A 27,399-nucleotide genomic window follows, 5' to 3' on the forward strand; every position below is an offset into this window, starting at 1 on the left:
CCGGCCGGGAGGTGGGGGAGCAAAACGGGGCAGTGGCGCCTCAAAAGCCCGACCCGAAAGTCGGCACTGAGTCACCCTGTGCTGCGCTTTTGGGCTGAGAGACATCGCCTCCTCCTGCCGTATTATCTCCCTCACTGGGGATATTCAAGAACTATCTGCACGCAATCCTGTACCACCTGCTCCAGGACGACCCGACTGGAGCAGGGAGGTTGGACTGGATGACCCTCCGTGGTTCCTCCCGACCTCACTGGCTCTGTAATAAATCCTGGTTGTGAAACTCCTGCTTGCCCAATCCACATCATGTCCTTGGCTTCTCACTGACAGGAGTCTTGAGCCAAGCACTAAACACACCCCAAAAAGACAGTGACAAGCAGGGGTGAAGGGGCGAGGTGAAGGGGGAAGTCTGTCCAAGCAGTGTTACTGGTGTTTTGCCTCCCTACTTAAAAATACATTAAAAAATCAAACATATTCAAGCCATCAGTCACTCTAGAAAATGCTGAAATGAAGCCTTTACTCTAAAAATAGGCAGTAGAACACCATCCTAAGATGGCCAGACTTTAGGAAGTGCACTAGACAGGAGAGAAGAGGTAAATCTGTTCTCAGGTTGCCTTGAAACAGTGACTTGAGTGCCCTCGAAGGACCTAAGGAATGAGGCAATGTGAATGCTGGCATTTTCTGGAATATGCAGAGTCCAGACCTGGGCAAACACAACTCTGAATTAAAAGGAGGTGAAATATACATACCAATGTTAAGAGACTTCAAACCAGGGTACAGGTATGCATTTAAAAAAAAAAAAAGGCTTGTTAGAAGCTGAGCTACATAGGATTCAGGTCTGGGCAAGGAGATGTCTAGTTCTTGGAATGAACATGGTTGTATAAGACCAACCTTTACCCAAGACAAGGAGCACCCAGACAAAGAGCTCGATCCAGGTTCTCTGTGCAGCATTGATAGTTGGGAGCAGCAGACTCCTCCTGAGATAATCAATGCTGGAGAGTTTGTAAATTCAGTTTCACAAATCTGTATTATGAGAAAGCCTGGATGTTCAGTGGAAAACTAACCCATGAGAATTGGGAAGACCTTTTAAAAAAGTTCATATCAAAAAGAAGAAACTTGTTTTCTGCACCCGATTCCATCACAGAGCATTTTTCATACAATGTTCAGCACTGAAACAAAAGTTCAAAAACTGCACCAGGTGTGTATGTTCAGTCTTGAATTCTGTTAGAAACAGCAGGAGGAAAAAATACTTCATAGTAGGGGGGGGAAAAATCAAATACTTTCAAGCCATTAAGATAAACTGGAAAGTATTTTGGATTGATTAGAATGATCGTGAAAGTCCGCTGATGAAAGTGGAAGGATGTCAGACAGTTAAAAAGATTAAATCACTGAAGAGCAACTTTGTCAGACCTTCATATTGGTTAGATTGTTGCCCTGGCAAGACAGGCTGTTCCAAGCACTGTAATTCTCACAAAGGTAAAATAAATAAATGGTTAAATGTGTTCTCTATGATTCTGCATGTCTCTAGTACCTCTTCTGGATTCTGGTAGCCTAGGAGCAACCTGCTACAACAGAGAAACACCAGTAAGCAAATTCCAGCCTAACAACTCTTAAAGCAGGTACACAGGGAAAGAAAAATACTGTCCCATGGCAGACATGACAAAAGTAATATGGAGCTTCCCATTTCTCTAATGCCTTGCATAGTGAAGGCCCTGAGAGACAAAAGGTTTCAGGGGAGATGGTGACTGGTGTGGGAATTACTCAGGAATGAAAATGTAAGGGTGGCCCGAGGGCCCAGCTCTCAGCAGGCAGCAGGAATTTGCCATGGCAATTTCTTTGTTCCCAGCCACTCCCATTTTACCCAGCAACCTGTTTAATATTAATTTCTACTTCTGAGGCCCAAAGGGGGAAATACCAGCAGCAAGCTGTGGGTCACTGCAGGCAGACAGGACTGGGAAGCACATTACACGTTGCCCCACAGTTCCTTACAAACCTGTTGTTTCTTACAAACCAGCTGTTCTCCAGGGTTTTCTCTCCTTTCTCATCTACACATTGTAGTCCCCACTGCTCCCAAACCATCATCAGCCATATATCACACTGCAGAAGCCTGCTGGGCACAATTCCAGAACCTAGGATATGCGCAAAATTGCAGGAGCAACCTCAGAGAGCTGAGTGAGCAGCTCCATTTTGTCTCAGAGACGTAGAGGTTCATATTGGACGGCTGAGCTATAAACCCAACAGGCTGATTTTCCACTGGGTTTTAGGAGAAAAATGGCAAATCAAGCAACACATTCTTACCCCTGACTTATCTGACAGGCTGAACTGGGGTGCCCATTGCATAAGATCATCTTGAGATGATGCTGAGAGTTGGAAACTGAGTGACTGGCTTGATTACTAAATCATCTTGCCTGATAGCATGTTAATAATGGGATGGCCCGGATAGATTCCTAGAATACTGCAGATTTAATGGAAAATTAAATGATGTCATTATAATTTGTGCATTTTTTCCAAAAATGTTATTTTACCTACACATTTTCTTTACAATACATCTGACTACCCATCCCCCCAGGAAAAAGATACCGTTCACAAAATCTTCAGCATCCATTTATGGCATCTGAGGATGCAATCTATCATTCCTGCAATTAAATTCCTTCCAGACTGGGTAACAGAAGTCAGAGGCATATTGTCTTTGTAACTCAGCAAGTTTTGTTTGAAGTTTCCTTGAAAGTGTTTAGTTGAAGAGATTGGAAGGACGTAGAAAATAAGACACCATTTGTTACTGCTGTGTTAAACAAAAGTTTCAGGAAATCTCTTTTGAAACGGACAAGTGTAAAGTGCAAGTACTGCTTTAACAACCTATGTTTTACAATTTCCTGATTAATGGATTGCAGTAAAATCAGTTCCTTGACAATGATTACTTCAGCAATACATTAGCAATTACTTCAGCTAGTTTTATGTTATTCGTGGACGCTGCATGGAATCATGTCTGTCTTTTATCCCGTAAATCAATTCCTTCATGGCCATTTAACTCTCAACTCTGATATTTTCTGCAGAATATAAAACTGAAACAATACCAGTGCATTAGATATCAAAGTATCATGGCTTTTTTATGAGGGGACAAAGATTTATCAGATTCAAAGTCCTTGTTCAAAGCTGCCCTAGAACTGCTAGAATGGATTGTCTTTACAGGAGGAGACTACAAGAGTTTTTTGCTGTGAACCCAGCTTGTATTCTTGGCGTCACCAGGTGTCTGCATCGTACAAAATGTGGCCACAACTATCTTTAGACCTACAACTTTCCTCTCTGGGGAGGCCAAGCGCTGGGCAGAGCTCTTACCCTGAGAAGGAAGAGCTTTAACAACTGCATTTGGCAAAGTTGTGGGGGAGGCGTGGATGTGATTCCCCAGCTTTTTAGGCATAGATACAAAGTGGCTCAGTCTGCAAAGGCATTGTTTTAGTAAGCAATGAATTCACTGATTTAAAAAAATCTAATAGCAAAGGAATCTGAAAAATGAGAAAAGGCTTTTAAAGAGCAAGGGGAAAATCTGGCTCTGTGTGGACGAAAATAATCACAGAAGCCATGAAATGGCCCCCTGCACCCCAGGCAGGGAGCAGTTGTGGAGCTCAGCTGTGCCTGTGGTTAATAATAAATAGACTCTCTTGGCCAGAAGTCCTGGCCTGCGCACCCCCATGTGCTGCCCGCTCCCCTTCCTCCGCCTCCTCCCGGGCTGCCCAGGCACTGCTCCAGTACCCACCCAGCCTTCCTCCATGAGACGGACACCCAGAGGTAAGAGACACGCCAGGCCATTGCTCCGTGAGGGCGGATACACCGGATCGATCACAGGGGACACCAGCAGGGACGGTTTGGAGCAGGGAGGAGAGCCGGTCTGTGCTAGAGCTGCCTGAAACTTGCACTATGAATCTGCAGTTTGGTTGAGAGGCAAAAGGCCATACAGGTCTTGCTGCAGAACTTACCAAGCTTCAAAAACCTTTGAGCCAGCTCAGGCTGAGTGTTGGCTGAGTTTCCAGTGGATATCAGCTCAGCCGTATTGGGTTTCAGGTGGTGACCAGCTGGTTTTTATCCACCAGCCAGCACAGCTTGGGCACTCCTGGCTGTTATGCTTCAGAGTTTGGGGGGTTGTTAAAATTCAGAGCACAGTTCGAGCAGCTCAACCAATCCTTGGCGTAACCTTGTTGCCTTAGTGAATTTATTCCAAAGCTGACTTTACCCCAGAGAGCGAGGGCTGTGTAGGCGCACACACAGCAATATCAGAACATTGGCACGAGCCCATGAACTGCCCAGGCTACTGAGCTTAGCACTGCACAGTTGTAAGCGTGAAGTAAGAGCTTTTGTCACTTTTTTTTTTGTCATTGCATGATTCCATAAACTTCATTAAGATAATTTTTAGTCCCTATTAACAATTTGGAAAGTGGAAAATCTTAGTGTTTCAGTCAGGTGTGTATTGTGTCTAGTTGATCCGGTGCCGCTTATCTTGTGTAACACAGCCCAAGCTGTCCTGTATAGTTGAAGTCTTTATATTTGGGCAAGTACATTCTTCCTGGGTATAAGAATTTTCTATATAACTGTAAAGCCACACACTGTACTGAGATCAGAGCCATGTTCCACTAAGTGTATCATGAACACAGTACTGTATTTTACTTAATTTGCCATCTAAATTAACAATAGGTACAAAGGACTGAAGAAGGGAATCCTTTCCTCCTAGTGAAGGGGTGAGGAATAGAGAGACTGAAGGGGTATGGTTAAATGCCCAGGGAAAGTATGTGAAGCAGCCAGGCATTAAGTGAAACTGCCCCGAGGCCCGGACCAGACCACTCTCTTAACATTTACAGCTCTCTCCCCCTCTTTCTCTGTTTGGGAATGAATTTAATTAAAGTGAAAAGGAGTTGCTAAGAGACCAGAGGAGTTCTGGAGTTTGTTGCCGGGGCTGAATTGCCACTCTGCTTCCAAGGCATTGCACTAAGAAGGATGATGTAACGTGAGCCTACATAAAGCACTCCCCGCTCTGGGGAAAGCTGCTCTTTCCTCTTTGCAGTTCCAGTCCAATTTGCCAGTTCTCAGCTCCTTTCTGAAATGCTTATTTTCTTCTAGACACCAGCAAAAAACAGATTCATATTTCTATAGCACTAAGCTGCCTTGTAGATTTCTCCTTGTGACCTTTCATGTTGGAGGTGGTGGTGGCTGAGCCTGAAATCTGTCGTAAGCAAGTCGCTTTGGAATTTAAAAAGTTGCCTACTTCAAAATTCTCCCTAGTTTTTTACTTCTCATCCTTTTCTCTGCTCTACCACGATTTCAGCCCAGTGTTGATAATGGGCCAGATGACCCTTGTAACTCCATTTCTTCAGCATAACATTTTGCTTTGACACCCTGGCTCATGCTTGAAACATCAGGAAACTCCAGGCAATCTCCTGGACAAGGGTTGTTTACCTTTCCAAGGTCAAGGCAAGAGTTGATATTTTTAGCTTCACAAGGTTGCATCATTGCTGAATTACATCTTTCGTTTTTACCTGACTTCCATTATCTCAGGACCATCCATATGCACAAGATGATTAGGAAAATAACCTCCAGCCTGGGAAGACATGTGTCCACCATGGCACGTGGGACCACCCAGGTGAGAAGATTTCTGCATGGTGAGTAGTATTTTCTGAAAAAGTTCCTGGGGAACTGAGGAAAGTATTTTCCTCATCTGAATGCAGCAGAGACCTTGCTGACAGTCTTCTGGGACCACAGCAAAGAGCGACAATTGTCTTGGTGTATGATAGTCTTAAAATATATTGAGTTACTATGGTATCCTTGATGTTTCCACTTATAAAACATATCCCTGTCTTTGGGCATGGTTGCAGGACTCCGTTCATTCACAATAATGTTTAAGCAATGTTCCTGGAGCAAATAACAATATAACTGCAAAAATGGTGGCAGAGGACCATTCACTAATAGTGATGAGGATTATAATTCATATTAACAGTAGAGATATTTTGCAAATATTTCACTTACATAAAACACAGCTTCAGTCTTCTTGAAGTTATTTGTAAATTCACCCCAAAGAGCAGGTGAAGAGGGGGATAAATTTGCTGTGATGACAACAATTTGCCTTTTATAAAACAGTTCACTAGTTACTACAAATACCCATACAAATAACTCACTTTTCTGTGTTTATGCCCAGGTGCTTATGTCAGGATTCATCCCTCCGTCCAGGAAGCCCTGATGGAGGGGAGACCAGTTGTAGCCCTGGAAAGCACCATCATTACTCATGGCATGGCCTATCCTCTGAATCTGAGGTGGTGGATTTTGATGTTCCTTGTTCAACAAAGTTATAAGAATGAAGCGCATACCTGGTGGATTGGTATCAGTATTCTTGGTCCAGCCAAAGCCATTGCAAGACCAAATGTAAATGTCAGGTTTTTAGGCATGCAGATTATGAGCTCAAGTGTTAAAACATATTTGGACTTTTAAGGACACATATGGGGAGCCTAGTTATTAAATTTCTGTCTTCCTTTAAAATATGGCAGCAGATAATGTCATCATTTGCTCTAAAAGAGAGCTACCAGCCTTTTCAGTTGCAGACTTTGTACAGACATTGAAAATACTCTGCAGTTTCTTTTTCTGTATCTTTTGTAATGCAAAAAGGATTGAAATACAATAGGGAAATCTGTTCCTTAGCCCACTCAGAGCAGCTACTGTGAGACTTGCTGGTCCCTCTCCCTGCCTTCTGTACTATGCATGGAAAACCCCCTACCTCTACCTTTTATTGATTAATGTTCAGTAGACTTATGTTTTATTGAGTTACATTGCACTCTCCCCTCCATCCTTGCTTTCAGAAAGCACAGGAATGTTTTGGTATTGATTTTCCACCTTGCTTTTTACCTGGCCACTATTCTGCCTGACATTCTGTCTTAGAATGAAGCTCTAAAAACTGAGTTTTGGAGAAGAGGTAGTCTCAGTAGTTAAAGTTTGCCTGGCATATGTCCAAGTAATTCAGAAAGGGAGAAGAAGCTGCTCTTAAAAAGGATAGTGTATGCTAGTCTGCAGCCCTAGAGTACCCTTAAGCAGCAGCTTTTTGGCACTGCTGTTACTCTATATCTAACTGCTTGAATTGTGAAAAAATATATCCTGGTCATTTGACCAGGGCTTAAATTAGCTGAGGTTTCTGTGAAGGTCTATGGTCTCAGAGAAATAACAGGTAAAAAATACAGAAAGGTCCTATTTTGAAAAGATCCCTATTTTCAGTAGTCTATTGTACAATCAGGTTTGCTTGTAAACCAAATGATTTTTCTTAAAACTGAAGCACAGAGCTTGGACACTGCTGACCTGAAAATGGGAGCTTTACACTTCTGCAAGCTCAGGTGCAAAGACTTCTGCCATTAGGAAGATACAGAAGAGGAACAGGACTTAGCCGAAGTCAAAGAACTGTAAAACTGAGAATGATGGCCATCAAACATGGCAGTTTCTTGCCTGATCATTTGCCTCCCTAATTTGTGATTGTTGTCTTATCTCTTTTTAGCATGGCCAGAGAGGTGGAAGAAACTGTAAGAGTAAACGGAGCAGTGCCAGCCACTGTAGGTATTTTAAGGGGCCAAATCCATGTGGGACTCACAGACGAGGAACTCGAGTTCTTGGCAAGCAGTAAAAATGCAGTTAAAGTGTCTCGGAGAGATTTTCCTTTTGTCCTCAGCCAGGTACGGTACACAGACTTTCTGTTGTGGTCTTTTCTACATGGCATTAGTATAGTGCTCTCCAGGTTCAAGCCAGGTTGCTTTTAAACCTCTTGAAAATATCATGTAAAGTAGTATCTTACTGGTAAGCTCAAACGTGGTCCTTACTAGAGTAAAAATACCACAGAGTAAGGGACTAGCAGCCATGAAATAGGGCTCCTGAAAAGTCATTCTGGAGGGGCTGGCAAGCCATGAGCACTTGGCTAAGAATATTCTCATTGGCACGATAAGGCATTATCACACTGCATGCAAACTGTGTGACACGTAGGCCATCGCGAGCTCAAAGTGACAGCTAAAGGTGACACTAGCTGCACATGATGACTTCTGGTTGGAACGCCCTGGGGAACAAAGGCCTTTGCTATCAGGGCAAGAACAGCTTATGTAGCAGGGATGGTGGATGATTCCTCTTCCTTTTTGCCCAAAAGAATATTTGTGTCAGAATTTCACTGGTCAGCTGGTGACAGCAGGCTGTTGTGACGTTGCTGTGTGTCAGACCACAACCACTGCTGCCCACATGCTGTATTCTCCATGTCACCCTGGGCACTGTGACTGGTTGTTCCCTGACAGGGCCTGTCTGGTGGCACTACTGTGTCTGGAACAATGATTGCTGCACACAAAGCAGGAATTCCCGTGTTTGTGACAGGTGGCATAGGAGGTGTCCATCGGGACGGAGAGAACAGTAAGAACATCAATACATTCTATTTTTCTCTATGTTGCTATTATTTAATTCCATCTTATTCCTTTTCCCCAGTCTGTCCTACAGTAACTGTCTGTTCAGAAGAGTAAAGTTATCATTCTTCTTGACCAAACTATGGTTATTTTCTCCCCGGTATCTCCTTTCTAGAAGCTTCAAAATATTCCTCTTGAGCACAGGCCAGTTGTTAAGAGGGTGGGGGTTTCTCTATATCTATTTGCATACATGTGGTTATATGGATATTGTTTGCTGGCGCAACAGGAGCTGACTGCACCTCTCCCTCTTTGTAATGGTTGGATAATCTGATACTGGCTACTGAACACAGTGTTGGTATCAACTTCTCCCAGATGAGGAGAAGGAGAGTCTCACCACAAAAGAGGTTTAGGCTCTGGTCTGTATTAGAGATGTGTAGTCCTCTCTTAAAAAATGTGCCAGTCTTGGCAGTGTAGTCTGTGAATTAAGTCAATTCTCTCTTCTCAGCCATATGTATTTCTAGCATAGCACAAATGCAGTGCCCTGCTGTATGCCATCCCTTTCAGATTTGATGTGAATTCCAGACCAGCGAGTTTCCTGAGGTCATCAATGCTTCTGTGGTGCTTTCTTTTTTTTTTTGCCAGCAATGTCAGTTCCAAACTCAAAATCTCCTTCAGCGATATTCCGTCTCCTTGAACTTCATCCTTGCTGTATAACACCTTTTTCTTTCTTTTCTACCGAAGTTTTGCATACTCTTTATCAACGTGATCACAGAACAAAGAGATACAGTGCAAGGCTGCACCTCTGCCCTCAGCCATGTAACTTCTTTTTGTCAATATCTCTTTCAATCTCAACACGTAAAGGCACGATCTAAACCTGTAAATATGTTTGTGGACCTAAGCAGTTACAAAATCAGGCAGTGGCATCCCAGGCAGACACAGCTTTTTAAGAGGGCAGATCACATCAGCTTGGAGCACAACACAATCACCAACATGATGGCTGCTTGTCCCCTGACAGCTATGGATGTGAGTGCTGACTTGACAGAGCTAGGACGAACTCCAGTTGCTGTTGTATCTGCAGGAGCCAAGTCTATCCTTGATATTGGCAGGACACTGGAATATCTGGTAGGTAGCATGGGCAGCGGGGCCTGAAAGCAGATAATGTTGTTCTTTGTGTACAGAATGCCCAGTGGCATGAGGGTAGGTACTAAGCCTAAGACTTTTAGAAACTATTACTGAGTACATGAAGCCATATTTACAGTTCTGTAGTCCTGGGGCTGTACAAGCACTTGGCTACTCCCTAACATAAATCTATCCATGTCCAAGGAGCTGTTCCAGCAGCTGTTCCAACTGAGGTCAAAGGCAGTGCTAACCATGCCCTCTTTCTCTGGCCTTAAACTTGATTTTTTGGGAGAATTCTCCCAGAAATTGATGGATGAGGAAAGATCCATCAAACACTAAATAAAATCAGAATTAAAATGGGAATCCAGATGATTTTCAATAGAATCGCCTTTAAAAGTTTGGTATGTTGGAAACCAGCAGAGCCAGCACTTCAGGTGACAGCCAGCATCAATACTTCTCAATTGCAAACAAAACTCATTTATATTCCTGTCAGCTTATGACATATCTTCAGATCACAGGGTGTTACCTTGGACTCAGTGTTGTGCTAATGACAGCTGCATGGCTTTTGATCAGCTCCAAGCACAAGGAAAGGACGCGCATGCCTCCTCTCTCTCAGTAAGCCTGGTTTGGTCTAGCCAGTTACCATGTCTGGCTCTTTGCTTTGAAATATGTTGTTGGGAGAATGGAATAGAATGGGATGTATGAAAATAACCAAGCCCTGTGCTAAAGAAAGACAGTTTCTTTCTGGGTAGAAGGAAAAAGTCCCATTCTTTACTTGGGTCCCCTTTCCCTCTGCTGATTACCTGCTCATCTCACCTCCACTGCTGCAGGAGACTCAGGGTGTCTGTGTGGCTGCCTTTGGAGAATCAAGAGAGTTCCCAGCCTTCTTCTCACGCCGGAGTGGCTTCCAGGCACCATATCACGTCCGGGACGAAGAGGACGCAGCTAAACTCATTGGTGTGTTTTAGACAGGAAAGGCCCATGTGAGGTCTTGGAAAAGAGGGACACAAAGATCACCTTGGATGAGGCACTTTCTTTAACTCTGGAGAAAAATTTACCCTGAAAAATACACCATCCCACCTCCCCCATTCCTGCTTCAACAGTGCTTTGAAAATGAAGTAGCAGGGGAGTCCAGTCTTTACAGCAAGTAAAACTGCAAGCCAGCTGCAGCCACTTTGGCATGCTCATTCATTTACATTCTTTTCACACTGGTGAAGTGGAGGGAATGCACATATTAATGTGTTGGCAGAAACAGTTTCTGGGCCTTCAGAAATGGAATCAGTTTAAATAAGACAGAAATCCTTGCCCCATTTGCTGTACAGACAGACTCAAACAGGGAGATGTGAATTGGTTGGCGGCTGGAGAAGACCCTGATCTTGGGTCAGCTAAGAACCAGAGCTTCAGCTCTGTGGGTTTCTTCACCCTGCACCCACTCTACTCTATCCTTTTCCTTCAGCACTTGACTTATCCAAGGAGAACCACTAATAATCTGCCCATCCTCTCCCAGACAGTGCTCTGGGGCTAGGCCTGAGCAACGGGGTGCTGATAGCAGTGCCCTGTCCCCAGGAGCGAGCTGCCTCAGGCCAGGTCATCGAAGAGGCCATCCAGCAAGCTCTCAGTGAAGCCAGGTGAGAAGCAACCCTAGCCTCATCCTTTGCTCACCCAGTGGTCCTGAGACAGTAAACGAATTCAGGGTCAGTGCTACAAGAGCTGTAGCACAGCTTAACCTCCGGCATGGGTGAGCCCACAACATACTTTCAGCTGTAGCTTTATCTAACCCAAAGCTTGTTTACAGGACTTTTTATGGTATGTGGTTACAGAGATAAAGTATCTGCTAACAACAGTGCTTGTCCTCTGATGCTCTTGCAGCTCAGTCCTTCTCATCTGCAGGCATTTTCTTTATATTTGCAGGTCCAAAGGGATCACAGGCAAAGAAGTGACCCCTTTTTTGTTACAGAAGCTCATAGAGTTAACTGATGGGAAATCACTGGACTCCAGTATCCTTTTACTGAATGGGGAGATAAAAGGACGTACTCCAGTGTCTTTCATATCTCTTCTGATGGTGCTTGGTGGAAAACACTGCCACTTCATTGACAATCTAGCAGGGGGCAAACATGTCAGTATCTGCAAACAGATGAGAGTTTAGCAGCTGCACCCTGATTTTTCAGGAGCATCCTTACTGTCTTCATCCCCATTTGCATTAAAAAATGGAGGGCAAAACAGACAGCAGGTGGTCCAGAGCCTAAGGAGATCCTTCATATCTGACCCCCAAGCTTGCCTGCTCTGTGATGGAGTGTCAGGCCGCTGTTGCCCATGGTGAGGTTGCACTCTGGAAGGTACTTGGGCTGTACATCACAGTGCCTCATCCAACACTTCACGTGGGTGTGGAGTAAGAGAAACTTGGAAGAAATACACCCCTGTGTGAGCAGGAATCCTCTCACACAGGTAAGAAAAAAGCAGATCTACTGAGATGCCAGCATAGAATCTGAGGGCCAGATTCTCATCCAGGCTCTGCTGCCAGCCCTCTAGGAGACCTGACCAATCAGAGCAGATTAGTAAAGGCATTTTTAGAAATTAGAGCTATATGCAGACAAAAAGTGGGGCTTTCAAAGCCTCTGATACTCTGCCCCCAGTGCAAATACTAAAAAAATTGCTTAGAGTGACTTGGCAAAATCTCAGTAGGTATCTCTTTCTGGAAAAGCTGGCCAAGATCCTCTAATGGTTTTAGACTCTCAACTCTAATTTAAGCACTTCACCTTCTCTTTTCTCTGTGAAGCCTTTGCTTCTATTCCCTATCTGTCAAATGGAGAAGACAGGTTTTCTTTCTGTGGATACTGGAGGAGGAAGCTGAAAAAAAATGAAAATATCAGTGTTTATGCAGTACTGTGACCCATTATATGTGCCCCAAAAGGATTATGGTATGGGGAATCAGTTCTACCAAGCCTCACAGCACATATTTCCTGCTTTCTCCCTCCCCAAATTCCTGCATAAGCTTCTAATAGGTCAATCTTGCTGGTATTTTTTCTTTTCCTCAAAGAAGTGCCAAACAGACCTCGCGCTGATCCAGAACAATGCCAAAGTGGGCAGCTGCATTGCAGTAGCCCTGAGCAAACTACAGAAAGCCAGAAGGAAGGGGAACCTACCTCGCCGAGGGGACATGACTGCACCTCAACCAGTGAGTCCTTTGCTGGCCTCCACATGATGCCTCTGTGCTGACAGCACAAGATAAATTTATATCTGTTCCCAAAAGTAAAAGGTGACTCAGCCAGAGACCAAACTTTTTATTTCTCACTGTCAGACATTCTCCCTTTAGTACTTTTTATTCTTCACAGATAAACATCTTCTCCTCCCCCCTCTATGCACATTTGCAGGGAATAAACACTGACAATGGCCTAATCCCATTAAGTCTTAGACCATCAAAGCCATTAAAACTTTAATCACATTTTCACCTTTTACTGTGCCCTTATGTACAGCTTTGACTGGGAACTCATGACTACAGGAGTAGACCTGGAAGAGGGTGGATAAAGATATTTTGAGCTGCAGAGCCGTAAATGTTTATAAATATTTCTTTTTGTTGGCCTCCTGCTCATGATTGACAAAATCACAGGAGTTACAGCACATCCAAACAAGATTCACTATAACCCTAATACTCTATTCACTCTCTTGGATTTTGTGTGTGCCATATAGTTTACAGGAAATCTATTTTAGGTGGTCTTTAGAGAGCTGAAAGATTTTCTAAAACCCATTTGCAGTAGGATTTGTCAACATAAAAGAGGGCACTGACTCCAGAGGCAATAACCCAGCATTTGATGGAATGAGAAAAAACAGCTGTATGTCCCCAAAGAATCTGGAAACTTCCTGTTTGTGGAGCTGTACTGCTTATTCTGGCTTTGAAGGACAATAAAAAAAGCAATCTGTAAAGTGTCACCGGGTATGGCAATTCCTCCTGGGAGCTTGCAAGAAATGACTGCATTTTTCTGCCCACTTTTTCCCATTTTCTTTGCTTTTTTCCACAATAGTGCTTGAATGTTTCTGAGGTTTGGTATGTCAGAAATTGTTCCAAGAGAGATGGCTTCAAAGGCACTGGCATGACCTGACCCATGTGACTTCTTACATTACTCTGTCACCTCACAGAGAAACCACCAGCAGCCCTGTGTGCACAGAGTCACATCCCACCTGCCACGCTGGGGATGGCTATCAGCAGGCATAATTCAGAAACCAACATACAGAAGAGATTTTGATTCTTTCTAATTGGGATTGTACCAGCCTGTGTCTAGCCATCCAAAATAAGCACTGGCCTTTACACTGTAAATGAGACAGCTTTCAAGAGGGGTGGGAAAAGTGACTAGGAAAAGCAAACATGACTTGGAAACTTTTTCCTCCAGTCCTTCCAACCACTTTTTACCCCTTTCTTCCCTCTTAAAGGTGGTGATTGGAGGTATCAACGTTGACTTTATAGCCAAGGCGCAGAACCCTGACATCCTGGTACTGTATCTATAGCATTTTTCTTAGCACCATTGCATTTCCAGCTACTTTTAAAGGAGTACCTTTAAAAGGTGCTTGGGGGGAAGGCATTATCCATGTATGATATCCACATGTCTGTATGCACACACATGCACAAGCAGGTGCAGTGCTACATATTTGGTGTGTTGTCTAGGTGGGCAATGGAGTGAAATATAGTGACTTACTCTGTCTCCATGCTGAAAGTCACCATCCCTGCCACTCAAGACAGGGACAAAGCAATCCATATAATCTCCACATAGGACTCTGACCTCTACAGTCTTTGTTAAGGTGCCTTGAGGCTGTTTCCTGATGCCTCAAGCCCAAAGAGCTCTTCTAGCAGAAGAGGTGCCCAGGGCACTCTCAACTCATGTATGCAAAGAGCAATGGGTAAAGACCCTCACTATGCTGTGTCAGCCCCTAATTCAAGACCCCATAGTGAGGAAATCCCCAGCTAAGAGCCAGCTCTGGCTGTCTGGGACTGCCTTAGCTATGGAAAACAGCATGGATAAGAGCAAGAGTATCAGTGTAGAGTACTCATGAAGGATTTGAGACATACACAAAAAAAAAGGCTTTAAAAAATAGAACATTCTAAATGTTATCAGACCCTTTTCCTCTCAGTTTGGTTTGAACAAGAAACAACCAAGAAGCTCAAGTGGAACAGACCTGGGACTCCCCCATGCAAATGGTGGCCATTTGCATGGCCTGTAAAATTTTTGTTTAGCTATATGAAGTACTGCCGATTGAGGTGGTGAAACTTGCTCAAAAATTCTCTAGTGTCTCAAATTACCCTAAGCTGATCGCCAAGGCAGGAAGCTTTCACCATGAGATGGGGCAGCCTCAGTCAGATAGGAAAAGATGTGATGGGAAAGCTGTCCTTAAGGAATTTGGCTGTTTCATGATACAAAGACCAAACAGTGTTATAATGGTCAAGGGTGAAATATGCTGTGGCATTGGTTATGAAGGCTTGCAAACCCAAAAGTTCAAGTGTTTCACCTCTGATCTAACCAACACCATACATAGCCCACGCTCAGCTGTCAGGACAAGGAGCAGAGCTGTGTCCAAGAGTGGATAGGCATTCTTTGGCATGTCAGACATGAGTGAAAATCCCTGAAACACCTATGGCATGGTGAGAGGGCCAAGGACCACTATAGACCCCACTGGGAACCGTTGACAGGGGAAAAAGGAGATTTTTAGTGTTGCTTGGAAAAGTGAGGTGTTAGCTGCCCTTCTGTATAGTAGCAAGCCCTAGAGCTGATGGTCCATCATGACAGCTACCCAAATGCCGAGCTGCAGGAGGATTTGGGAACTGACAGCCAAAATGTTCCTGCTGACAGCTACTGTGGTTAGGCACAGAGGAAAAGGCTCTCTCAACAGCATTGCTTTGTTTTGACTTTTTAAAGAGATTTTTTCCAAAGGGCTCAGCACCCAGCACGTCCCACCTTTATGCCTGTTGGATTTGTTGTAGAGCACTGGGGTACCGCTCACACCTCATGGCGTCTCAGCAGGAAAGCAGCTGTATTCTGTCCTGGTTGTAATTCCCACATGGCTTTCAAGGCTACCCAGAAGCTAAGTGTTTCGTATGTAACTGTCTGACCTGCTGAGAAGGTTGCATAGTTTTGCTCAAAGAAAGGTGCTGGAAGAAGCACTATGGTTATAACTCCCCCAGGACACCCGGAAGTTGAGCGGAGTCTCACTTTTACATTAGGAATTCAAATCTCTTAAAACATTGAAGAAGGTTCCAGAGGCTCACTCAGTTCTCTGAAACGCTGCCAGAAAGCATCAGCCCAGCCTTATTACATATCACTTCAACAAGTCCATTTTCATCTAAGTTCTTTCATCTCAGCCAGCCCCACCCGACCACAATGTAGAGGAGAAACCTGAGTACCACTCAGACTTGGAGCTACGACTGAGGTGGCAAAGTGTGATGAGAGTCATTCATTTTTTTTTCTTCAAAAGCTGGCTGCTGGTTTCTCTATCACTGCATCCACCTGCTACTTAAAGAGAGATCTAGCATCTTCATTTTTTTTAGGCCCTATAGGGTTGTACAACAGCAGAGCTCACCCACAGGTGGATCCCTGAGCAGGAGGCTGGTATGTCTGCTCTTAGGGCAAGGCTTGGCATAAAAATCCAGCAACTCTGCCTCTGGGAGCACAGGGAACTAAAAGAGAGGATCGGCACGCCAGGCAACTAAAGGACTTCATGAGTATTTTCACCATTCCTGCAAGCATCAGTTTTAGAAAACAGATAGTGGAACTACATAAAACACAGTTAGTGCTCATTACTGATGGCAGTGAGCACCCTCTTTTAAGACTGAAACAGTGGCCAGTGTTCAAAGCCATGTTATTTGACTTGCCTAAACAAGCACCCTTGCTTTTTCCTTTGGAGTGTTGTTTTTTTTTCCTTGGCTGACTCTATTACAGATAGTGAGCTTCAGAGTTAAAATAGATGAGTTCAATGCTTTTGAAATCTGCAACACTCAACAGGACACAGTTTTAGGTGGAAATATCCTCCTTCCCAGCAGTACCAGTGGCAATTCCCAGGGAGCATGAGGAAATGTAGCCAAGAGGCATTTGTGTTAATGAGAAATGACAAGTAATGGAGAGATGGACAGAGGCCATAAGTTGTTTATATAGAGGCAGTTCTGCTCAGGTGATGTGAACAGTTCAGGGCTTGGAGAACTGCCAGACAGAAAAGTAAAGGTGTCAAGAATTAGCACCAAGTCTTACAGAGTACAGAGCTGGGGAGAGTCAGAGCTACAAAAAAGAGCCTGGAGGTCAGAGCAGAGTAATAAAAGAGCATACTTGGGTGGGAGAGCAGCCTCTTACAATTGTAGGGCTGGATGCAGGAGAAAGAGTTGTGTGCAAAGGACAGATGTACCGCTTCATGCAGGGGAAGAAGAGCCCTTGGGGAGCTTCAGTTTTACCCTATGAAGATCATTATGACTGCCAGTGGCAAGCTGGCTCCAGAAATGGAAAATATGTGTCAGGATTTTATGAAACAAGAGCTCTAAAACCATTTGATAGTCAGATGAAGCGCAGATTGATCTGAGCACTTACTGATGTAATTCTTCTGGCAGAGGAATTAGGAGATGGGTGAGCGATTGCCTGTGTTCTGACACTTTGTCTATTTGTGACAGAGAGGCAGATGGACAGAGGAGTGGAAGGCAGAGGCAAGAGAAAAGAGAAGTTGATAGCCACATGTGAAAAAGAAGGGTATTTTTTATGAGAGAGATGTTTGGGAAGCAAGGGTGAGTGAAAAAATCTTCAGACTCTGAAACAGATCCTTCCATGAATAAAGTACAGAGGCAGTACAGGCAAAGGTAACAAATATCATTTTAGGTTCAAAGAGGAAAATAAATAAAACCCCCAAACTGTTTAAGGTGGGAGCTAAGTGGCCTGGAAAACAGCTGCAGAGCCCGTCAGGTCTGGGTCAGAAGCTCTGGAGTCCCAGGCTGTTCTGAGCAGGTCAATTCAGACTTCTGCTCATAGCAACAGAAACACTCATTAGCATTGTTGTAGGAGGTCTTAGCAAATAAGACCAAAATAGCAATTCATGGGGAGATGAAGTGGATCTCCCCTTCCAGAAAGCAGCCCCTTGTCATTGAGATTGAAGTGTGCAGATGGCCATAGAAGTTTGTATTGCCCTCAATCTGTTAGCTGGATACCCTCTGCTCCCTCTGATTGCTGACCTATATTTCAGCAACATCAACTTCACGTGTTGATGGAGACATAGCATCTATGCCAAGCAGCCCTCCCAGTTTTACCAACTAACAGCTTTTTCTTCCAGGGTGGTGGGCAAACAAATGCTGGAAGAGTGAGACGAACCTTTGGTGGTGTTGGAAGAAACTTGGCAGGTGCCTTGTGCTTGGGTTTGCCTGCGGGTGCATGCCAGCTGTGATTCGTCCTTTGGTATTCCTTCAACAGCAGATGTTTAATGTTGTCAAGATTTGGGACACATTAGGCAATATACCAGTGGGCAGACTGCTTGGAAAAGGCAGGGGCCATTCCAAGAAACAAGAGGGGAGGGAGCTGAGATCAGGAAAAGGAAGGTCCACAAATATGAAGCTAACTAGCATATAGTACCCTAACCCCAAATCAAAGTTAAATAAGCATCAGCATTTTCCAATGACTACTGAGCAGCCTGGTCCTCAGATTTAATTAATGCCAGGTTGTAGTCACAATAGAAGTATGTTTTGAGTAAGAATTTGAAAGGAATAAGCTTGTTCAAAGGTGATCAACCATGTACTATGGACAAGAGGGACTGGGGTACAGGAGTTACTGTAGAAGAGAAAGGGCTACAGTCCTTGGCAATAGGAAAGGATCCCACTGTACCTGGTGCTCCACCATAAGAAGCAGCAGACCAGTCTTTGTGTATTGAAATTAACAGGGGCAGATTATGGAAAGATGTTAGGATTATTCTTGCTCTTAGGATTATTCCTGCTTTTAGATGTTTCCCAAATCTTCCTAACATAAATCTACTGTCGCTTCAGATCACTAATGAAGAAGCTCAAGTGGAAAAAAAAAAACCACAAAATACCCATGCCACCCACTGAGGTATAATTTATAGTAACTTGAAGGGAGAGGATGAAGGGTTTCCCGTGAATCCACTTAGATTCAGTGGTTCTAGTGAGATATCATTGTGGGAACAGCAGTGTGGGAAGGCCAGCAGCAAAAAACACCATGCACAGAAACAGTGTGGGAAAACCTACATGCTTGTGATGATAAAGGAATTGATGCCAAAAAAGTGCAGAATTTTCTTCCCCCTCCTCTTTTCCTCCACTCGCAGATGTTCCAAATAATCCCAAATTTCGGAGTGCTGGTGCAGCTTTCTGCAGAATCACCTCACTCAGCTCCAACCAGTCATTTGCAACAGCTGCAGCTGAATTTCATCTTGATTATCCTTCTAGGCAAGGACTGATGAGCATTAAGTTTTCCAGGAGAGGGCTTTCCTACAGACACCCATCCCGTACAGGCTGTCACTGTGTTCACACTAATCTGGTGGATTTGTTAATAGCTTTTGTTTCCATTTGCTTTTTAGACTGTTTAAGCCGTCTTGGACAAACTCCTCTCCTTTTATCAGCTGTGGGGAAGGATGAGCATTTACAGTCTGTCCTGCACTACTGCCACCACATGGTATGTTGCACAGCAGTGGCACCTCAGAAACATGGAAGTGATGACAATACATAGAGAGAAAAGTCTTCTCAACCCTGGCAGACATCAGAGCCACCTTTCATCAGGCTTAGAGTAGGAATAATTCAATATTTCTTTAGTTACAGACAATTGGAAAACAAGGAGCCAACCCCAAAAACACAGGCTAGATGTATGTAACATTTAGAGTCTGAACCATGGGGTCTAAATTCAGCTCCAGCAAGTGGTTGAAGAAGATAAAGAGGTAAATCAGGAGGAACTATGAAAAATTCTAGTAAGGGCTAAGCATAGGAAGAAATATGCAAACCTTGACCCTGAGGATACACAAAGCAACGCCAAAATCAGCCTGGCTTGGGTAAAGCCCAAGACAGAGAAAACCTGGAACTGGGATTGCAGGCTGGACACCCCCTAAGCTCAGAGGAGCAGGGTCCTCTACAGAGCTGCAGACACCCCCCTTACCTGTGCCCCAGGGGAATACCTGACTTCAGCAGCAGCTTGTCCACCCAGGTCAGGCAGCCAGGAGCAGCAGGAGCTCCCTGGGACAGAAAGGCAGAATATCACCACCCCAGCAGGGAGTAAATAAAGCCAGGAGGACAGCCCTAACCTAGGGCATAAGCAACTCCATACAGAAGAGGCAGGACTGAAGGCAAGGCAAGGTGGATACAGCCCCCAGGTGAGGCTGGTCAGGATCATTGAGGCTTATGAGTGCCCTCATGACCCTGGTATTCAAACAGAGCCCATAAGGCCTTAGTTCTGGCTACCTGAGCAACTTAACAAGTTGAGCAATGAGAGCTTGAACTCCATTTTGGTTTATAAAGGCTTCATAGCGGCTGGTCTCGAATCCCTCCTCTACACAGCACAGTTTATGCCATCAAAGTGAGCAGTCTCCCAAGGAAGGATGGACTTGCTGGCCAGCCACCAAGCAATCCTTCCTTGTAGCAAAACACATTCCTACCAGTGTTGGAGAGGACCCTTTCCCTGAAACCTCCACCTTCCCTGTCAACTCCTGGGGTAGATGCATTTCTCTGTCCACGTGCTCCTTCCAAGACATGCCCTGAGTTCTCTAAGCAGATCATTCACAAGACCTACAGGGGAAGGACACGTCTCAGCTACATCTACCCCACTGCTGGAAAAATGGCTCCAAGGCTGCTTTTAGAATCTGGCTGGGCAGTTCATGAGGTGGCCAACATAACTGCTAGCTGCAGTGTGCCACCAACACAGGCCAGCACGTCAGCAGGCCATCAAAGTCTGACACAAGCTACGGGAGTGGGTGACTGGAGCAGACAGGGCTGCAGACCACTCTTCTGTTACGACAGAGACACATCCTGTGGAACTGCATGGCAGAGACCTGTGACTCCCATTTACTAAAGGATTGCTTTAACCTGTGTTGCATTGAAAATATTAGAAAATAGCCATGTGCCAGCACTATCTAGACTGAGATACCCCTGAAATGCTGCTTATCCCAAGAGAGAAGGGTGCTGGAAGGGAGAACAGTGAGCTGGGCTAGAGACTGGGTGGGCACAGAGAAAGATTGAGCCAAGTGTGTCTGGGAAGAGAAACATGCTCCGTGTGTAACTGTCCTCCCTGTTTCAGGACATGAGCGCTGTCCTTCAGCTGGAGGGGAAGAGCACAGCCACTTACTGTGCTGTGGTCACCAGTGCTGGGGAGCTCAGCATCGGCTTGGGAGATATGGACATCCACCAGCAGATCACAGAGCAATACGTACGCACACCATCTGATTTGTAAGCTTTTCTTACGAGAACGAGTGTGGACCTATGACAAAAGACCACTGGTAAAGCCTGTACCAGGGGGGAGTGGGTGTGTAGAGGGACATGGGAGATGCTAAAGTTAACCCCAGACACTGGCCACTGAGATAGCAGCATGAGAAGCTACCAGAGCCCTCTGTTGCTGCTGACCCAAGTGGAGTTTCTATCTGTTTCTGGGCCATAAGTATCACCACTACTATGATCCATGACACATAGGCCAGAATCCTCTTCATTAACTTGTCCAAGCTAACCTATAATTTTTGGCACCTAAAAGCCAGAAACAAATCCAGTCTGCAGAAATGATATTTCTCCTTATAGAGAAAAGAAAAAAAATGGACAGAACACTGGTTAAAGCAAGTTTTCCTGTTCCATCCCCTCCCCACCATTCCTGTTGTTTCTACATGCTGAGTTGTATCAACAGAAACTGTTGCTCAGCACATCCAAACATTCAAAAACATCAGGGCTAATGGAAGCAGTGATTAAGGACTGATTCAGTGAAAGCCCCTCACTGCACCCTCCTTCCCTACTCATTCTTTTATTCACAGAACAAAAGCCTGTGCTTCATGACTGACAGCAACATGAAAGTTAAGTGCAATTTACTTACCAGTGGCATCTCCCTGAGGTGGAGCCCTCCTAGGCAAAAATATGGTCATCGTTCCCACTTACATCCCCACCCTGCCTCCCCCAAGCCTTGGCACAGAAAACTGTTACATGACAGATTAATTCTCCTGAGCTCTATGAAACAGCTTTGGCCAGTGGAAATTCTGAACCAGTCTTCTTCTGCAAAGTGCATTCTGGCAGCACTTCTTCCCGCCAGGACTGGCAGAGACACGGGAGGGATGCTGCGTGAGTGCCTGAAGTGCTGGCCTGGCATCTAGACAGTGCTCGTGCAGCCTCAGAGAGCCAAAGGAGAGAACAGCAGCTCCCCGCTCTACTGCTCCATTGTCCTCCATCCCTATGGGATTCAGTAGTGCCTAGGAGTAAAATGCTGATGAACAACCTGTCTTAGGAGGCACTGTGCACAGAGGACATCTAAATGACATGCGGAGTGAGAAAAGGTGTAGTGAAGCCAGGCATGGCACAGGGAATCCTGCAGTGGCATTAAACAGCAGCATTCTCTTTCCCTGTAGTGGTCTAGTGAGTACCAGCAACTATCTTCCTTTGGCAGAGGGGCCTTGCCAGTTGAGTCCAGCACTTGATGGCAGGGAGCAGGGGAAGGAGAAGGGGAAGAGATGAGGCAAATGGAAAAATCCGTTTCCCTTGGTGAATCGCTCTTGTAGGTTCACACCTGCACCTAAGGGCTGCAATACAAGTGAAAATCCTACATCAAGTCTAACTAGCAATCATTTTGTCCCTCTGCAATGACTCAAGCTGTCTCTCCTCCATGTCCTGGATTTTCACTAGGTGTCCCAGTTCAAGGAGAACCTGTGTCAGGCCCCACTAGTTTGCATTGATGGAAATGTGCCTCTTTCCACTATTCAGTACGTCTGCCAACTAGCTAAAGAGCATCAGCTAGCAGGTAAGGAAAACTTGCCCAGCTCTGGCTCTGTAGCTCCTTACAGCCTGCGCGCGAAGACGTTCTGTGCACTCTGAGCCCCAGCCTCTGCTGCTTGCTGAAGATACCCAGTTACTGTCTGACATGCCTTTTTTCTGTACCCTCCTACTCTGTTTCCAATGGACAAAACATTTCTGATTTCTCTTGAGTTTTCCTCTTTCTGCAGCTAAATCCTAAAGCGTAGTTGGTATCACTCTTGGGCACTGCCAGAAAGCCAGGGGAAGCTGCTCTCATTGTCTTTAATCTCAAGGCAAGTGCCAATTTGAGCACTTTTGCCAGTTTGAGCAGCAATATAGTTTGCTTCTCAGAATAAGTCCTAAGGCATCTTTTGAGAGGATTTCTTTCTCACTTCCCAAAAAATAAATACCCCCCTCCACTGGCATGCTGGGGACCCTTCACAAGGCTTCCAAAACCTTTGGAGTTAGACCTTCATTTTTAAAAGCAAATCCTAAAAGAGGACACAATGATCTTAAAATCTGTCAGAGGCCCCAAAAGCAGCCAAGACAAGTAACAAAACTGAAGTCTGATTGTATCACTCCAGAGCCAGAAGCAGCTGTCTCATTGCTGAGCACTGAAAAGTAGTCTTTGGGAGACCTTGTCACAAGCATAGGGGAAATAGTATTTAAGTTTCTAAGAGATTACTTGTGTAACTCCAGTTGTGCAGATCACGCTAAGCCTTCTGCACTGCATCCTGCTCTGACGTAGATGAGCCACTAATTAATTAATTAACTAACCAATTGCATTGTTGTTTTGAAGTGTGCTATGAGCCAACAGATGAGAACAAGGCCTCTAAGCCGTTCCTCTCAGACAGCTGGAAAGCACTCACATACATTTCCCCCAACCTGCAAGAGCTAAGAGCAATAAATCGGACCCTTGGGAACCCTGTGCCAGCAGGTATTTAATACTCAGAAGGATCAGCAACACTTTTAGATAACCTACATCCTAGAGAGCATTTTCTGCTCCAGCCCCTATTTTAAGCAAATTGGGTTATAACAGTGGAAATTCTTAAGTACTCTTGGTGTCTTGGACCTTACAGCCATATCTGCATGGATTGTATGGACTGTTGATCTATCAGAGAGCACGGTAGTCGTGGGATGGCTCCTTGTCCGACACCAGAGATCCCATTTGCCTCTCTTCATCAGTTAAGCAGGAGCAATCTCTGGTTTGTAAACATGTCTCTGAAGCACAGTGCTCTGAAGCATCTGTCCCAACAGTACCATCCTATGCAGAAATGAAACACCCCACCAAAGGCAGGTGGAAATCCAACAGTATTAAGACAAGGAAGCCGCGCTTCAAGACAGTTTTTTTGATCTCTACAGACAGGTTTAATCCCTTTGAGGGTTGGATTCCCCAGCATAGAAATATAGTATGGAAGTCTAACACTGAGGAATTCCTTGTTTCCCATAATTTGAAGAAAAAAAAAATTATCAACCACATCTCAGAAGTGCTCATAAATACTAGTAGAGGTGCTCGAAAATAGGCTACCAGCCCACAGAAAGGCCAGTTGAGGACCTTTACAGTTATAACATGGTTTTCCTTCCCCACTCTCTGAAGAGCTGCCATCCAGGTTGGAGGATGTTGTCCAGACTGCAGTGGCCTTGGCCTGCCCTTTGCTGGCCCACCTGCAGTGTGTGGTGGTGACCCTCGGCACTCACGGCATCCTCCTGTGTGGCAAGAGCCTGGGAGGGAGCATCTTGCTTTGTCCAGGATCTCACAAACAGGTAAGGGCGCAGCAAACTAACTCTGAGCTCTCAGTTGCTTCTTTCTTGGACCATATTTCACTGTTACTATTTCTGGTGGCACGGCAGCAGTCCTAGGAAACATGGCATCAGTGCTGGAAAATGTATGTGTTTGGGAGGTGGAATACACAGCTCTGAAAGAAAATCAAGTTGTCTGTCCTTATACTGCTGGCTCCTAGCAGCAGTGTTTATAGTCAGTTAGTTTTAAATGTGCTTACATGAATATTCATGACTGCAAGCTTCATTTTCAGGAAGCTTCATTTAAATGATCTCTTCCAAAGTGTGAAAAAGATTATTGCTTTTTTTTCAGTCTTTTCTTTTTTTGTCAACCATGCAGGTCTGGCATCACCCACATCAGGCCTTATCAGCTTTGGCAATTCCCACTAATTTCCCTTCTCTACTCCCACAGACTGCTGCTGCCAGCCTCTGTGCCACCCACTACCCCACCATCCCCATCAGCAGAGAGGAGATAGTCAATGTCTCAGGAGCTGGCGACAGGTATATTGCTCACTGCTTTGTACTCTCCAACTAAGTGTGGAAGGGCCATAATCGGATTTCTTTGAAATTTTACTGCAAAGGCGAGAACGACATTCTGCTACTAGAGGAAGAGACACCAAAGACATGAGAACAGGGCTGGATACTGTGATTCCTTGCAAAGCTCGATAAAAATGTCCCCTGAAGCATCTTGGAAGGCTTGCCATCATTAGTTTTGCTTTTCCTTAAGATCCAAGCCTTTCCTGGCAATCTAAGAGTTCTGAATTAGTCTGGGCTGAGCTGCTAAAAGCAAAGTAAACCACCTTACATCAAAGCTGTCTAACTAACTAACTGCTTTACTTCCACACTTCTCCAATGGAAGTGGAACTGCCACTCAGTAGCAAAAATGGCCCTATAAAAGCATTTCATCAGGTTCTGCATTTGCCTCTGGCAATTTTTAAGCTCTTGCTTCAAAAGAGTCTGCTGTATAATTCTCCTGGCTGTTCACACAACGCCGTACATAGGAGTGGGAAATGACAGCTATTTTAGCTAGCCCTGCTGATCAATTCTCAGTCTGTCAGAGTAATATTTTATTATGCTCCTTTTTAACTTGACAAACTATATGTAGCAGGCAGGGTTGGTTTTTTCTTGCTTCATATGGTGAAATAATTGATTCTGTCCTTTCATTGCCTTGGGATAGACCAAAAGTCTGTATGTGACAGATATTTCCTTTTCTTTTTCTATGCTTACCTACCAATAACTCACCATTGCAACACTTCTTTTTTTCTATTATCAATGGGCACTTCCACAGCTTGGCCCCCATGAACCCTCACACTTTTGAAGCACTGGTCAGGGGAGAGTGCACACCCAGAAGCAGTGATCCAGGGCACTTCTTGCCTTGCTTCGACCCTGTGGCTCTCCCACAAGTCCAGAGATGCTGCCCAAGGAGCTGAGTGTGTGTGCAGGCAGCAGCAGCAGCTGTTTGCTCCTTGCATGGGGCTGTCGTGACAACATAACATTGCCTGCCTGCACACAGCATTGCTAGGGGATGCTCCCCCAAATATTTACTCTCAACTTCTGGAGCTGTTGAGAGATTGAACACTTTATGGAAGTCATAATCTTCTGTGCCTTTGTTATGGATAAAAAGATGTTAAAGTAATTAGCCCAAGTGCAAAAAATGGGCTCTTTTCCCCTTTCCCATAGATGTGCTTATTAATCCTCCTTGCCATCATATTTTCCTTTCCTTACTTCTTCTTCTTAAATGGCATTGTCTTCTCCCTTCTCTTTCACTTCTCCTTTGTCCTTTCGGAGCTTCAGAACATCATTAGAGTAGTTAACTGTGAATAAAGAGTAGTTGTTCCCAGGCTATCACAAACACCGCCCTGCACGTATCCATGCCTCAGCCGACCCTTCCCCTGCAAGTCAGGCAGATGCCAAAGTCATTTCCTTCTCCTGGTGTCTGCCTCAGTGCCTTGTGGGGACCAAGGATGACAATTGTTGTTGCAAGCACTCACACAATTTTTACTGGGAAATCCCAAATGGAAAACCACGGCAAATGTTTTCAAAAATCTGAATTTCCCATCTAATTTCAGCTTTGGATTTCTTTTTCCAGCTGTGCCTGTTGTCCCTCTCACATAGGTATGGAAACTTTACCTCTCACCCTATCCAATCCCTATAGGGAGAGGAGGGGACACAATGAGGCACCAACAAAGAGCAGAGAAGTGACAAAATAATTAGAGAGCAAGGGAAAAGTATATTCTTCCCTTCTTAGACTCCTTTCTTCTCTCCTGCCTCACCTGGAAAACTGAGGAGAATAGAAAATGTGATGCAAGAGAAAGTGCCTCAACTTCTGAGATGAGAAGTTGACATATTCAGCTTCTGTAAGTGTTGGTTCGGATCCAAATGAAAGTCCTTACAAATGAACGGCCATGTTCCCGAGTTCAAAACTGTTCCCCTCTTGTTCAAAACCATCTTTCTTTCTCTCCACAGCTTAATGGCAGGAATCCTTGCAGGGATGCTTGCTAAACATGACACAGACACCTGTGTCCAGATGGGTCTGCTTGCTGCAAGCTTGTCTCTTCGTTCCCATGAGCCCATTTCCCCAGAAATCAGCACTTCCAGTGTCAGCCAGGAGCAAGTCAAGAGCAGGAGCTGGCCAGAGGCGAAGGTATGGAAGATGGACTAGAACACCATGGCTTTCTCATCTGTCATCTCCCTGAAGTCCCAGCATTCCTATTTCCAGGAACTGGACTGTTTTAAGCGTTGAGTTCAAAGGCTGGGTGCTGACCAGAGGATTTAAACTTTCAGTGCATGGTACTTTTTGGGAGGTGAAGTGTTTGTGGAGTGCATTCGGTGAAAACTGATATTGCACTGTTCACATTTATGTTTGTCTGCTGTTGTTAACTGCCCTTTTTTTTAATTTTTAAAAAAAAAATTGTTTGGTGGGTTACAGCAACCTCAGCTTGGTTCTTCTGCCTGTTGACAACATATCTCACCCACCCCTCATCCCTCCATCTAATGGGAACACTCATCTGCTTTGGGCCTGAGTAAACATTCAGGGAAGGAGGCCCCAAACCAGGGAAATTCCATGTAAAGAAAAATTGGTTTCTGGTCTTTCAGACCTCCTGCTTCCCTGACCTCCAGTCCTTCTAGATTGTCTATTGAGGGAATTTATTCTTCCTCCACCTTGTGTCACTGTTGCCC

At 44.8% G+C, this 27,399-nt stretch overlaps 1 protein-coding gene across 4 annotated transcripts; it reads left to right on the top strand.

Annotated features, from left to right (window-relative positions):
* Positions 1-3,629: 3,629 nt before the first annotated feature.
* LOC113966180 (pseudouridine-metabolizing bifunctional protein C1861.05-like) lies at positions 3,630-27,145 on the top strand. 4 transcript variants are annotated; one of them, XM_027680538.1, is made up of 19 exons: positions 3,633-3,780; positions 5,539-5,642; positions 6,176-6,290; positions 7,514-7,688; positions 8,292-8,403; positions 9,409-9,515; positions 10,343-10,469; positions 11,020-11,140; positions 11,424-11,509; positions 12,563-12,687; positions 13,938-13,997; positions 17,802-17,868; positions 19,053-19,147; positions 20,756-20,884; positions 22,333-22,447; positions 23,240-23,377; positions 24,038-24,204; positions 24,632-24,720; positions 26,686-27,145. In XM_027680538.1, exons 2-19 carry the CDS (start codon positions 5,549-5,551, stop codon positions 26,879-26,881), a joined length of 2,118 nt encoding a protein of 705 aa, XP_027536339.1. In that variant the 5' UTR covers positions 3,633-3,780; positions 5,539-5,548; the 3' UTR covers positions 26,882-27,145. The 4 variants fall into 4 exon arrangements, with proteins under 4 accessions (XP_027536340.1, XP_027536339.1, XP_027536341.1 ...); XM_027680540.1 differs by having other exon boundaries at positions 3,730-3,780; positions 5,539-5,623; XM_027680539.1 differs by lacking the exon at positions 20,756-20,884 and having other exon boundaries at positions 3,630-3,780.
* The last annotated feature ends 254 nt before the right edge of the window (positions 27,146-27,399 follow it).

This window comes from Neopelma chrysocephalum, unplaced genomic scaffold (assembly GCF_003984885.1).
Source record: "Neopelma chrysocephalum unplaced genomic scaffold, ASM398488v2 Primary Assembly neopelma1_59, whole genome shotgun sequence".
Lineage (NCBI taxonomy): Eukaryota > Metazoa > Chordata > Aves > Passeriformes > Pipridae > Neopelma > Neopelma chrysocephalum.

Excerpts from the sequence above, each read along its gene's own strand:
- LOC113966180 (XM_027680538.1), top strand. The coding sequence starts at position 5,549 with ATGCACAAGATGATTAGGAAAATAACCTCCAGCCTGGGAAGACATGTG. Across the intron at positions 11,141-11,423 it reads CAAGCTCTCAGTGAAGCCAG|GTCCAAAGGGATCACAGGCA; the intron begins GTGAGAAGCAAC and ends TTATATTTGCAG. Across the intron at positions 24,205-24,631 it reads GTCCAGGATCTCACAAACAG|ACTGCTGCTGCCAGCCTCTG; the intron begins GTAAGGGCGCAG and ends CTACTCCCACAG.